General features: G+C 36.5%; 1 protein-coding gene across 1 annotated transcript in view; it reads right to left on the reverse strand.

Moving 5' to 3' along the window:
* LOC128914972 (connector enhancer of kinase suppressor of ras 2-like) overlaps nucleotides 1-14505 on the reverse strand; it is a 212579-nt gene extending 198074 nt beyond the window's left edge. The window contains exon 1 of the mRNA XM_054214713.1: nucleotides 14435-14505. Within this exon, the coding sequence (XP_054070688.1) occupies nucleotides 14435-14501 (67 nt within the window). The 5' untranslated portion in view covers nucleotides 14502-14505. The remainder of the gene's footprint in view (nucleotides 1-14434) is intronic.
* Nucleotides 14506-14898: the final 393 nt, after the last annotated feature.

Consider the following 14898-nt stretch of genomic DNA (forward strand, 5'->3'; position numbering starts at 1 on the left):
AGAATTACCACCTCGTTTGCCTTTTCCTCACTTCTCACTCATTTGCCTTTTTACTACACTTCTTGCTGGATCATACAAAATACAGCTGCTGGTCTTTCCCTGGCTTACATTATGTCACGTACCCACTTACATCTTCTAAGAATACACCTGAGCATTTGTACCAAGTCTTACATCAGTACATTTCTACTAAGTAAATTCATGAGAAGTCTTGACAATGCAGTGCGGTATGAATCCACAACATACGCACATGTAGAACAGAAGACAATTTACCACATGAAAATCAGTGCATCATAAAACATTTTCTGAAAATTAGTTTTGACAATAGATATCTAAGCTATTTTCTACTTTGAACATGTTTCAAAATAAGTAAACGGTAACTTGACAAGCATTGCATATGCTTTCGGAGAGCTGCGAGGCATAACAGGGACAATAAGGAGCTTTCATTCAAGAGGAAAGCACATGGAGCGGTCCTCCTGAAGGCCTCAATTCTATCATTAAAAAGACATTTTTGTTGTATTTTTGTAACAACTAGATAATGATTCCCAACCCATATGCTTGTACCAGATGTCTGAACCTTCACAGGCCCAATTGTATTTATTCCTTTAGACAAACCATTTCATATTATTTAATAATAATAGTCAAGATCATTCTTTTAATTGTCATCACTTAAAATCCAAACACAGCAAATATGAAGAATAATATGCTTCAAATTCTTCCCTTGATTAATGGGCTATATGTGTGCAGAAAAATGCTTCAGTCTTGAAGATGTGATTTCCCCAATGAAGCCATTGCTAGTCAGATCTTCTTTCCCAGAGCAGTTTCCCTGCCCTGTGGAACAATGATTGTGATTCTAAAGTGCAGCACCCAAAATGAAATTTTATAACTTTCGTGCACTACGGATGCTAATGGTAATAACTGCCATTTCTCTGCATTTCACCGTGTCTCCCTGTCGCTATTAAGAGTTGTTGCTCTTGAAATACTTATTACCTGTAAAGCTCAGAAACTTTATCTGCATCATCCTCGGCTTGAACTTCTCATATGTCTTCAGTGCTTACCAGCTCTGCCTGTCACTGTGGCCATTCTCTTTAGCAATCCAAAAATGCCCCAAACCACGCAACAGCAGAGTTTTGTGTCAAAATACTGCTACGTGGAAGTCACCAAAGCCTAAAAAAAGTTAATAGTCCACAATGTATATAAGGTTGCCATTACTCTTTGATAGTAAATATTGCTTTGTCCCAGGTTACTTGATCCAGGTTACTTGAGAAAAGAACCTCACAAGCAGCAGGATGGTAATAATGATCCGACACTTACATAGGTCCCCTCAGCTCAGATGTTTTAAACTCTGTTGTAAAAGCTGCACAAGGACAATGTTATCCTTAACTGAAATGCCAGCTGTGGACTGAAATGCGATTTGTCATGTAAAACAGAAGTGAACCGCGGAATACAAGCAGTGAGAACAGACAGTGCAATCTACCTTCTGGCTTTCAATAGAAGTGGATGAGGATCCAATTTTTAACACTGTTTTTCAAAGCATTTTGACTGTTTTCTATCATCTCAGTCTGTTAGCATCTCAGTTTGGATCACATTAGAATGTACTTTCATCGGCATAAAAATGGAAATGCCACTATGATGACTTGGTTCAATTAGATTCAGAAAAATTATCATTTTCTGAATCATAAACATCATATTTACCTTTGTACTAGTGTATGCATTTCCAATATGATATATTTGCAAGCCAGTGCCAGTGCACCTGTATATAAGCAGTACTTTTCACTGTCATTAACTGCGGTTGTGTAATTGCATATGCATTTTTTATCAGAAGTCATACCTCCATTTGCCCATACCAACACTAGAATGCTATGTATTCTTTCAGTGAATTTCTAGGTAGGTTTTTTTTCAACTCGTTAGTATCCTCCTTGTCTGAAAGCATTTATTGATTTTTAGAGTCAAACCAATGAGTTAAAACACAGAAGCTGGAAAGAGAAATATGGAAGATAATGAATATTGGAAATAAGCATGGCTTTAATAAACATGGTTTCTTTGCTAGCTGCTAGTTGGTTCTATCAAGAGAACTCTTGGCAGACCACTATAAATTTTAAATCAAAAAATTAGAATATACCAATGCATGACTGTACTGTGATCTAGTGTCCCTCGAGAATATTTCCTCATTATATTGCTTGATCAGTTTTATTACGTTACCCAGAACAACCAGTCTGGAAGATATACTGACACTTCTGTATAAAGAATGTTACACCATAATAATGGATTTATTTTTACCTAGTTATGTCTCATTTACTAGACTGACTTGTGGGCCAGGTTTACCTTTATGCAAGATTCACTAATATGAGCTCAACTTGAGTTAGCTTTAGGGTATCTATTGCAGAAAACTTAATAACAGAACATGATCTTGTTCTTTTTTACTGCACAAGTGGTATTCACAGTCATTTGGGTTGAAAGCAACACAGGTGATAATGCATCCATAGTCTACAAATACTACTGAATTTCTTAATTTTTAGTAAAAATCTCAGATAATGCCCCTTTCCTAAGATTATTACAGCTAAAGATATTTTGGGATGGACCTTGAGGGAAGACCACATGCTTTCTTCAAATACACAATTCCCAATAATTCTGAGGCATCACATGAATTTATTTCAGAGCGCAATTGGTCATCTAGACATGTAAATCAAGTTTACTGAATAATCTTGCCTACAGAAAGTGGTAAAATGACCTTTAGACTGAAATAACATGAAATAAGCTTATCTTCACATTCCTTTGCACTTCCTGGATGTCATTTAGAAACCTTGTTTATTTTTAACTGTCCAAAGAATTACAATTCCTGTTTCAAAATGTACTTTTTTAGAACAACAAGATTGCCAATATTTTAACATAAAGAAATGGTTTTTTTTCTTTTTTTTTTTTTTTCTGAGAAATCTATGTTCTTTCTCTGCACCAAAACCAGAAAATGCAAATTCTGTTATCATTTAGGGAATGCTTAGTCATGGAGCTTCATTATCATGTTTTGGGGATGATAGCTGTGGAGTAGAGAAAGCCATTGCCTCCGTAAGAGTTAGTGATGGTCTGATAGACACATCATAATTCATTCTGGTATATCTTGAACTGCTACAAAATTATAATAATTATGTTAGTATTTTATGTAATTTATGAATTTTGTATATAATTGTGGCCTTCTCTTAATCATCTTAATGAAACTTTCTTAACGGCATAAGGACAGTAGTCCAAGGTGTGGCTGGCACAGGTAATGTTAACTCAAGCTTCCACGAATGCCTACTAGGGTTAACCATAGATGCAATCTATTTGCTTCTGCTCTTTCACCATTGCGGTTTGCTTCATTATGAGAACAAATACAGACTGTTCCAGGATGGCATTAACATGGCTTAACAGTATGCCATAAGGTTTAATTTTGCTGGTGACATTGTCCTCTGATGTGACAGCTTACCAGTTTGCAAGCAAAAATTGAAATATTGTCTATCATTTCCCCTCAAAAGATGGGATATGAATGAGATTTGAAAGAATAAATTTTATGAGCAATTCAAATCAAGTATGACATTAGATGGCAAAAAGAGAAAAAAAAAGCACTGGGGTGAATCATTTTGTACGCCCTGCAATCAGCAGGCTAGTCTGACATTACACAGAAGAACCAGGCAGCTTTGCTTCACATGGAATTTCTGCCTGGACATATGACATGGAAACTAGAAACCTATCAAAGACATTCATAGGATACTTAATTTGCCTTTGAAAACCAATGCCTTTGAAAAAATGCCAGGGGTTATGTGGAATTAATTCATTCCAAATGCCAGGATTCCTCATATATCAACATCCTTTTATTGCAAAAATTATTCATAAAAGAAAATGGAAATATACAAAATAATTTAAGAATAAAACATGCTATTTTGACACTACAGGACCTCACAAAGGAGGCTTCATTAATGGATAACTACAGAAGTACCTTTAGATACTTAACATTTATGGAACTTAACAGTGGAGACAACATGCAAAGAGCAGCCCACAATAAGCAGGGGTTAAGAAAGCTTTTTTTTTTTCACATTCTAAGCAATATTGAAGACTTTTGGAATGATTCAGAGATTGAATTAAAACACTTTCATTGAATGATCATTTGAGCTATTTGGTTTCTAGTTAAAGTATCTCCTCACTGCTGATACACAAATAATGATTTCTGCTGCTACCACAGAAGCTATCGATAATTTGTTCTGAGAATTATCAGAGAAATAAGAAATAGCTAATAAGATCTCACAGTGTGGCTTTCTTTCAGTGCATGATGGTTTCTTTAGCACATTTCCTAGTGTTTTTAAGGCCACTTTTGAAAGTCTTTAGAAGTGTTTTCCTCCATTTTCCTTATAAAATCATAACCATTTAAACTTGTCCTTTATCTGCCTCTTTATTTCCCACGTGAAAATTTCCTATCGCTCTATTTATGCTTATAATTTCTCCATTTTATTATTTAGATTAATTATGTGTTGTATTTTTGATGGATTATTCACTAGTTCCCTTCATTCTCCAAAATTTATTTCTGGAAATACAGTATCTTTGAGCTACTGCACTAAGTGAATCCATTTCTTTTTATATGACATTCAACTAGTGAATATTCTAAACTTCTCTGTTAGTTCTGAACTTCTCTTACATTACTCTACCTGTTCCCTCCAACTGCATGATTCAAATGCAAGCTGCAAAGTTGTTTTTTTTCTCTGCTTTGAATGTCTTTTTCGTCTGTAATCCATAAAGTTGTTTTCTGTGTAAATAAACAAAATTATCAGCATGGCTTGGCACTGAACAATTAAAATCTCCTGACAATGGGCAATTAAAATATCTCCTTAGTATTCTGTAATTTAGGACATTTTCATTATGAGCTTATTGTTCATGCTGAGTGATCAATAACAGATGCCTACATCTGTCTTTCCTGGTTTTAGAAATGTGCCCACTGCAGCACATTCCTATCTAGTATAAGATATGTTCCCATCCATTGCAAAGAATTTCATAAATAGATACCACTGTTGAACTACCTCCCCCATGTCTCCCAGGAAAGCAGGATTTCATAGTCTGAAAGAGAAGTTAGAAGCATCCTTGATATTCACAGTAGATTTTAATGTAGAATCAATGAAACATCAATATATGCCCTCTTCCAAGTGCACCTTAAAGCTACCAGAAGTTGTGCTAGGGTTCTTTAGGCAGGTGGTTTTCAACTTGCTCAAATTAATCTGAGGCTGTCGAAATGCTAATCCTTTATTTATAAAATAATATTTTGATGGAATTGCACACATTTGCAACATACAGAAGCACTCCTAGTTTGCCAAGCTTGAGATCAAAACTTGCTGATGTGTCACTTCATTTTTTTTATCTACTAAGACTTAGCATGGGCATGTCATCGTTATTTTGAAAAAGCAGAAATATTTGCATGTCAGGAAAGACAACATGGTACAGCAGCTGAGCTGTTTGTTATTTAGCATGCCACTTGAACTCTGTACTACAGGACAGTAAAATCTCCCACGCAGTACCAGACACTGATTGGAGAACATTGGCGAGAGGGGAGAAAAGGAATTTATCATCCCCAGGTTGTTTCTTCTCTTCTTTTCTCCCATTGCTCTCCCTTTGATACCTTCTGGATTTTGAATGCAGTTCACTTCCAAATCACTGCAACCCTCTCTGAGATATGGAAGGCCAGAGCTAGAATTTTTAAATGTTAAATGAACGAATTACTTCACAATCTGATGCTTAGTCTCCATCTGATTATGAAAAAGGCAGGAAACATACTGCTAGAGAATAATATGAATAAACGAGAGGAGAGAGACGAAAAGAGAACAGAGGAAGCTGCTGGAGAGAGAGAGCTATAACATGCTCTTCATTCAAGTGATAATTGCAATGTCTGAGTTGTCAGGCTGATGACACTACTGTCTGTCTTAACTCAAACAGAGGTAGTTTTCCATGTAAACTAAAAAGCAGATGTGTCAAATTAATCTTTTCTATAGTTGTGGTAGTTTCAGTACCGTTATAGAAGACACAATTTCTGCCTTAAGAACTCCTGAAAGCTATAGAGGTTTTTCTAGGCTTTGTATGATATTTAGAATGAAAAAGGTGGACACGTTTTTAGGGAACAGAACTGAGAGTATTTTGTAAAACTATTGTCTGTTACATTTTTATTTTAAACATATCACCCACATTGTAACTAAAATGCACCACAGACTTTTTATAATTCATTTTTATTGGAAAACATTTGGCGAAGAATTTGAATAAGAAAACACAAACATTACATTGGACTTGAATTCTTCTGAGTGCATCACTATAGAAGGTTAACAAGGATACTTGTTGGAAGCTGTTTGAGTATTAGTTAATCAGAAATAATTTCATTTTATTCATCACTAGAGCTCTTCACAAATACAACCTTACAATTTCTCTCTCTCTCTGAATCCTATAATGACAACTCACTAAGCTCCATCTTTCCAGCGCCTGTCATCGCTACAATGGCATCAAGGGACAGGGGAAAGTTTTGTATTTAGTAAAAAACCTAAACTACAGAAGTAGCATTTAGAAGAGGGGAGAGGATGAACGTGTATTATTGCTGAGCAATATTGCATACTATTGTAGTTTATTAAGTACAATGCTTCATTTAATATCAACAGTGTCACTAATTTCATCAGCAGAACTACTCCATTTCTGTCAGCAAGGCAGTACAGCTGGCTGTTCTCAGAAAGAATGGCATTAAAAGGATAAGTTCTTTCCCTTTTAGTTTTTAAACCTTTGTAGGTGTTAAAACAATTTTGCAAAACACCTCAGGACAAACTGTAACATACTTTTTACTTTCCTGGCATATGCAAGCATTGTAATATTTATTGTGCCTCATGCATTCTTTCCTTCATTACAAATCAAAATGCAAGACATTAAGCCTGTCAGAAAGAGATGTATGTAAATTTCATTAGGTAGGAATATTTCTTTACTTAAGCACATGATGCGTCCATCTGAACTATAGTGTACATTTAGGAGACTACCTTGAGGAGAGACCCAGAAAGCATACAGCTGCCTTCCCACTGGTTTTGAGATGTAGGAACTGGCAAGGAACTTTGCCTGACACTCCACCATCTAGACAGTGTTTTTCTAGCATACACTAAAATGCTATTCATAATGTATTTTTTTGCAAAGTGTAATATTTTTAAAACTGCTTTCCAGTGGAGGTAGCCAGAAATACTGTAACACTGAGATGTTCTGCTATTTTTCTAAGAAATATACATTTTATAAACTTGTAAAAGTAACTCTGAGGCGTTACACACAGAGTTCTCAGTGTTATGGTACATGTGTTGGTGTCATTCCTGCCAAAGCAAGGTAAAATTTAGAATCAGGAATTAGGAGGGCAAGAAAGTGTTGTCAGGATTATGTCTGGGAAGAAACCATGAAAGTATATTATTGCTCAGCAGGATCCAGTATCTTTGCAGTTTCTTGACATACAGTGCCTCATTTAATGTGATCTGAAAGTGTCATCCACAGGATCCAATTTATTCTGAATTTTGCTTCCTAATGTAATATATTGGGAAACAATGGAGATCTGGAGAAGGTTGATCTCCTCTGAATTTGCACTGCCACTCTGTTCTCCCCATAGTGGTCAGAATTTGAAGAAAGGTGAGGATTTTGCATAATGTGTCTTAAGAACACATGGTAAGGTTACAAGATAAAGCAATGCATGACAATTGCGTCTGACTGCCTATATTAAGGTTCAAGACAATAAAATAAATTTCTTTACATAATGACCTGGAAGATTAGTTACGCTTGATAAATGTCACTTGAGAGACACTCATTCAGCTCAGGCTTTTCTCTGCAAGCAGAATTACATTTATTTAAAAGGTCTGAACGTATCTGCTTTATAGATAGGGAAATTTTAGAATATATCCCTAAATCTCCAGATAATAAATATAGACCATTAAATTGCTAAATGTTGCTGAAATCTTTTATGGAGATAGTGCTAATCCAGTAAGTTCTTGGAAGATACATAGATCAGTTTCTAACTGGTCCTCAAAAAGGCGCTAGTAAAAATGAGGTAATAGTGATAGAGATGCAGAAATAGCTCAGATAGATAGATAAATTATTTCCATAGAACATTACAGATAGACTTAAGATAGGGAGGTCTGTCTACAATACCCTACTCAGCTTGTAGGTCAGCTTGCCGTGACACTAACTATGGCTGTGTCATTACTGGAAAGGCAGAAAAGGGAGTAATGGACTCAGCAAACTCTTCTTTTGTCTGTCCAGGCTGCCAGTGGTACACAGATTGAATTAAGAGTGATGATAGTTAAAGCCTTGAGGATACTGGGTCTTAGTTATCCTGCAAGTCTTCTGAGCGCTTTATGATGTCTCACCCTCTTAGGCTGAAAAGAATGGGGCTTTTGTGAAGTCTTAGTAAAAGTGGAATGAGCATACATTTGCTTCTGTTGCTGAAACTCTTCTGCTCTCAGGATGCTATGCCGTTAGGTTGTTATAAAATAAAAGATTGAGATTTTTGAACTTTAGAAATTTGGAACAGAGTATTGATTTGATCTTGATTACTTTGTATCTGACTTGGTTTTGCTAGGCTTTCACTACAGTTAAATATTTTTCCTGCTATGCCTAAACATTATACATATAGCTTTATTACTTATAATTTATAGTCAATATTGACTGCATCTCCTTTCATCTTCCATGTGTGCAGTAGGTGATAACAAAAACATGACCAGGTCTTTTGGCCAGTAACTTTTATAAATACTAATTCTTAGTGATATGCAAATATTTTAGAAGAAAATGAGAATTAAAAAAAAAAATAAAGGAAGTCAAGACAATGTAAGATAAATTAAAAAATTAAAGACAAAGTGAAAAATTAAAGGAAAAAGAACAAAGAAAAATCCAATGTATCATGTTTACTCATCATGAGAGAGCAACTCACCTGTGCTAAACTTGCTTTCCAAGAGACAGTGAGCTGAGATCTTGAACTTTTAGATTACACTTTGTGTATGATTTTTTCATATTCTCTCCTAACCAAGTTGTAGCCTCCCCCCTATCCAGTCTTCCCATTGACATTAGTTTTCAGAACATTTGAAATGCAGATTCATCCCAGGCGTCTGCAGCTAGGATAGCCTTCTCACCCAGGTATTCTGGAAAATATAAACCATGAAATATCCAGAAGGAAGCTAGAGCTATGATCTCTTTGGGACTGTTTCACATGTTTCAAAGATGAATGGTCATACATATGCAAGAAACTATCCCAAGATCTTGTCTGAACTGGCAGAAGCCATTCTTCTTCAGACAGGGCTGGATACGTAAACTATTCCAGAGGGATGTTTGTCTGACCTATTCCTAGTTGTGTTCAAAACCTCCTGCAAAGGAAATGGCCAAACCTGCTCTGACAGCTTATTCCAACACTTAACTGTACCCAATATTGGGAACCTGCTCCTTGAAATGAGGTGTGCTCTGCTGACTCTTTTAAAGCAAATAGTTTACAACTTTCAACAAAGTAGTTGTTGCCAAAATTTATTACTTAAAAGTATTAGAGTCTGAAACTTGTAAAAGGAATCAGAGAGGAATTACAGACAATTCCGATTCAATGACTTCCCAGTGACAACTGGAAATGTGGTACTAGTGGAACACAGTGATCCAAGGGGGAGCCACAAAACTAAATCATTTGTTTCAGTTTTTAAATTGGTGAGAGCAGAAGGAAAATGATGAAACCTATGCTTTAGTACTGCTTGAAAATTCAATGCTAATTCTGAGGGCATCTCTATTTGTGGCTCTTCATTCTCTTCCAAACCTATTTGTCTTCAGAAAGAACTGAAAAGATGTTATAAAACCTACATTTTTCTAAACAAGATATGACCTAGGTTATCTGCCCAGGTTTCAAATTACATCTTGTGAAGCTGAATACTTGCATTATGGGAGTCTAAGGTCATAAAGGGGGATCAAGAAAGCTAAGTATCATCCAGCTCAGTACCTATAAGGCTGCTTTTGCAGTAGATCATAACATTTAGCTGTGTTTCCAGTAGACGCTAAGATTTTATAGATTACGTTCTGTAAATAGAGGAGATTCCCTCATTATGACATATTGCTACAGAACAGGTAGTGATCTAATGAAAAGCAAGAGAAGACTGAGAAGGGCTTTGCCGGAGCCCTGCGTGATATGAATGCTAACAAGTCCACTCACGTCATCAGCTTCCCTGCTCTCAGCTTCCCCCTCCCTCCCTTCCTTTCTCTTTTATGAGCCAGCTTGAAATCAGGGAATTACATGCTAAGGAAAACCCTTCAGCTAAACATATAATTATTCTGCACAGGATCAGTGCAGCACAGTTAATCAGTTTACCAACTGAATTAATTTTTATTTTTTCATGTCTGCATCTCCTGTTGAGAGTGGAGAAATTCTAGATTTAAAGAGGAAAAAATGGGTTGCAGTTGTAAAATGAGTACCTAAAGCTGAGTGTTCATTATGAGAGAAACCTCCACTGCAGGCTGTTTTGGCAGACAAACCTTACTGTCAGTCCCCAAGACTGTGAATAACTGACATAATGTGAATAACTCCATGTGGAGTTATTACTTACAGGTACTTAAGAAATAACTGGCTTCCTATTTTAATTTTCAGCTGTTTAATAACATTCCATTCTCTGAAAGTCACAGCTGTATTTCATTGCATTGTATTTCATTTCATTTCATTGGATTGTTTTGAAAAGTTAGTATTTATTTGAACACAGGTGTCACTTCACTGTAAATGAGTTCACATTTTAAATGACCTACTTGTAAATTGCTTCGTTTAGGAAGTACAAAATCTTAAATGCTGTTATTTATAAAAGTACAGAGAATACCTTTCAGATTCTACTTACAGTGAAGACACAAACTATCATGCTTTTATTAATTCTAAGTGCAAATAAGGCATCATACCTCCCCTCTGCCCCCCAGAACCCTCAAATTCTGTAGAGGATTACCTTCCATAATGCATGCATGCATATTAAAATAGATGGACTTTGGTTTAGGAGTGCTCACTCTGATAACCTGTTTGCAACTGCAAAGTGTCACCGAGTTTCACAGTAACTTCATAGGGCAAAAAGAAATCAAAGTCTCCAGGTAGAAGCAGTACAGATGTAAATACGAAGTGCAGTTTGTCATTTACTCATGTTAATATGTTAAACTTAATCAGAGCAAAACCAGACTAAGTTTGAAAACTAGTCTGATTCTTAATGTACTTGCAAGCTTTATGGGTAATATTTATTTTCCCAACAGTGCCAAAATGGAATTTGAGCAAGGCAAAGTTCTTTCTCTTAAAGTACCTTTTGGGTCCATAGTACATACCCCCAGGAAAACATTTAAGTTTTGTAAGAAATAGGTACGTGCCAGTAGAAATACTGGCTAAGTTTCTGAAGTGAAAACCATTTAGAAATTTAGAATTTTGGAAAATTTTGGAAAAAATAGTAACTGAAAACTGTTGTTAAAAATATCTTCACAATTAATGTCTTCTGCTCCTTTGAAAACTTTCTTTTTAACGACAGTGCCTTCTGCTGTGTATTTGCTAAACTTTAGCAATTATTTTTGTATACTCTAAAGACAATTTCTTTAACACAAAGGCATCTAGAGTCTTAACTTCTAGAACCTCTATAAGCCTCAGGAATCAATTTCTAAACACTTGCAGGCCTCTTCACGTTGTCCACACAATCAGATGCAGTTCCCAAGTTGAATTCCAGTTGAATGTGTTCCTGAGAAAGGAACGGTGGATAAATAGAAAATGCCAACTTGTCACAATAATGTTCCTTAAAGCCTACCAATTTTTACTTTTTTGGCAAGTAACATTTCCTTAAGGAAGAGAACAGAAGGGTGTCTCCTCTTGGTTGGGGCTTAGGCTGCAGCTGCTTCTGATAATAGCACACTGTAACCAGGACGCATTCTGGGTAGCCAGGTCTCAAATTATTAACATCATTTTTGTGGCTTTCTTCCATCTTATCTTCAATTATTTGATTTTGCTGGTACTCACTGCTATTTAATTTTAAAACGTGTACTTTGCTAACGGTTTTTAAAAGTAATTTATGATAGCTTAAGTAATTATAATAAATTCAAGTTAAAAAGATACATTGCTGACATTTTGCAAATAAAGCTAATTGACTACATATTTTAACCCAAAAAAAGGTGTATTACACTTACAATATTTGTTACACTGCTTATTAACATGTTGCTTTCTATAGCAAAGGTAATATTCCACATTCATTGCATGGTATTTTTTTCTAAAAAGTTTTTACTTTATCTTTTAATGCTGTCAAAGAAGTGTACCCTTCAGTATAGAAGACACATGTAAAAGCTACCTTATCACTTCAATATTACTACCTGTGCAAACCTTTGACCTCTCTAATGCATTATAGCTATTTAGCAGAATGACTATAGCTAATGGAGCTGACATACAGAATATATGTAAATTACAGGTAAACAGTGGCCACAATTGGGAAATTTTTGTAAAAGAAGGGATTTATAAGTAGTTTTAAATTAATGCTGGTGTGCTTCCATTTGTGAGTGTTAGGTCTTTCCTTTGGCTACAATTGAAGTATGCTTTTATAAAGGTAAGCACCAGGATTAAAAACGGACTTGTAATATTAGCATGGTAAAAATGGACAAATGTGCAACTTTACTGTTTGTGGATCCGCAGCACTCATGTTACCAAGGAAAATACCTATCTGGTGAATACTTCAATGTTCACTACATTATAGTTATTTATGCTTAAGCCCAGAGGCATGCAGCTGACAATACTGTCTACTCCAGACGGCCCTACAGATGCAATATGCAGTCTTTGTATAGAAATTTAAGTGTCAGGCAACTCCATACATTTAACCCTTTTATTTGTGTGACCTTCTTGCTTCCCGTGGTATGCACTACACATGTTATGGATTAATGTTGCCCAAGATGTAATTAGTTTACATCAAAAAGGACAAAAAAGTAGCAGGAAGAATTTTTAAATTTAGCAACAAGTATTATTATACACACTTTGACATTTAACTTACATTATAATTCAAGTAATGAGTTAAAATAGCATAATGATATGTCCATTTTTTAAATATGGTGTGGATCAGAAAACTCTCCTCTGCACGTACAGTAGGAATTGATTTCAACTAATGACACTGGAGTATGGGAATTAATCCATATAATGGTTTCAGGATCCATCCCAATGACCTGCTTAAAATCTCCCAATTAATCTGAATTCACAAACACCTACGAAACAAACTACATACATTCCCTTAGATACCATTAGCTTCATAATACTGTGTGCTTGTAAAAGAATAGTTTGCTCATAAGTGTAATGTGTCTGATGAGCACCTAAACAGCCCAATTTCAGTTAAGTATGAGACGTATATCAGCAAAATGAAATCAAAATCGTTCCCTTATTAATGATAATACTATGAAAGTTTTAAGGATACCATAGTGGGCATCCAATTCAACCCTCCAGTAAGTTCAGTAATGACATTACAGAAATTATTTCCCTGAGTAAGGTACAAACAAAATTTGCACCTCTTCTCCTTATATAATGGAGATCCCTCGTAGCAGAAATTATTTGTCTGTAAGACAGACAGCTCATCAGAAGCGATGTATAACAACACTAATGCATCCCACTGGGGAAATACATTTTTCCTCACTCAGGAGAAATTTAAAACACTTATCATCCTGAACAATTCTTCACCCTCCCATCCAACCCAGCCTGTTTGCAGTGCAGACGAGCACTGTAAGGCAAAACATGTCACAGCTCATGGCTGTGTTGTGAAACTGCGAATGTGCAGGGAAATCACCATTCCTGTCAAGTTAGGGGGAAGAGTTTCCCCCGCGAATCCATGCCCAGCCCTGTGTGTTCCCCCACGCGCGGCACGGTCCGCAGGCTGCACTGCCCACGGCACCAGCGGCAGACAGGGATGCGGGTGCATTAGACACGGCGGCGGCACCAGCGAGAGTGGCTGGGAAGCCTGAACAAATCAGGACATGTCACTAACGGAGCAGAATTCCTCATCGCAGCCACCGGCACCTTATGCTCCTTGTGGTACCTTAAACTACACACGAGCGCTGCACAGCCGCTGCATCAGATCACCTGATATGAGGAAACCAGACCTAATCAGGGCAAATTTAAAGCAACCAAACATAGTAATGTTACACTGTGCAATGCATAATGGAGCCACGAGACACAAACACTTTATGCCTGCATTTACCAACAGATGCATTTGATCCCTACTCAGTTCTCGGCAGAAATCCCAACAACATGCTGCACAGCTTAAACAGCTTCTCTCCTCAGTCGTGTCTTTAAAAACTACTGTGCAAAGCAGCATATGGATTATTGGAACTGAATAAACTCTTCCCCAAACAAAGGATACAAGAGCAGATATGTAAATTGCAAGGATCCAAAGTACAGACAATACATGGTAATAAATGATCATACCTTTCATCCAATCCACTACTTGCTTGGGCGTCCACTTGCTAATAGGTTCCATAACAAGAGCCATCATCAGATCACTTTATCATTCACACCAAAATCAGAAAAAGGAGAGAAAAAAAAATGTATCAGAGCATGGCTGGGCTAAGAGAGCTGTAGGATTTTACAGTGCAGTCCAAAGAGAAGATGATGCTTTGTCCCTCCAGGTTTCTCCTGCACTGATTCAGTAATGTATAAAATTACACTGCTTGATCAGCGCTGGCACCTCCCCCACTGCACACAGCCTGCAACACACTGGAGCACAGAGCCAGGAAATGGTGCAGTACGTATAGACTTACTTACAAAAGCCTCTACCCAGTGATCTACTTATTAGACTGGCACAAATATAAAATTATATTACACAGAGAGCAATTCAAGCTGGAGCTATTCCAGACACTGAGTTTTAAGGAGCTTTATTCCAACAAGCTCTG

Source organism: Rissa tridactyla, chromosome 9, assembly GCF_028500815.1.
Source record: "Rissa tridactyla isolate bRisTri1 chromosome 9, bRisTri1.patW.cur.20221130, whole genome shotgun sequence".
Lineage (NCBI taxonomy): Eukaryota > Metazoa > Chordata > Aves > Charadriiformes > Laridae > Rissa > Rissa tridactyla.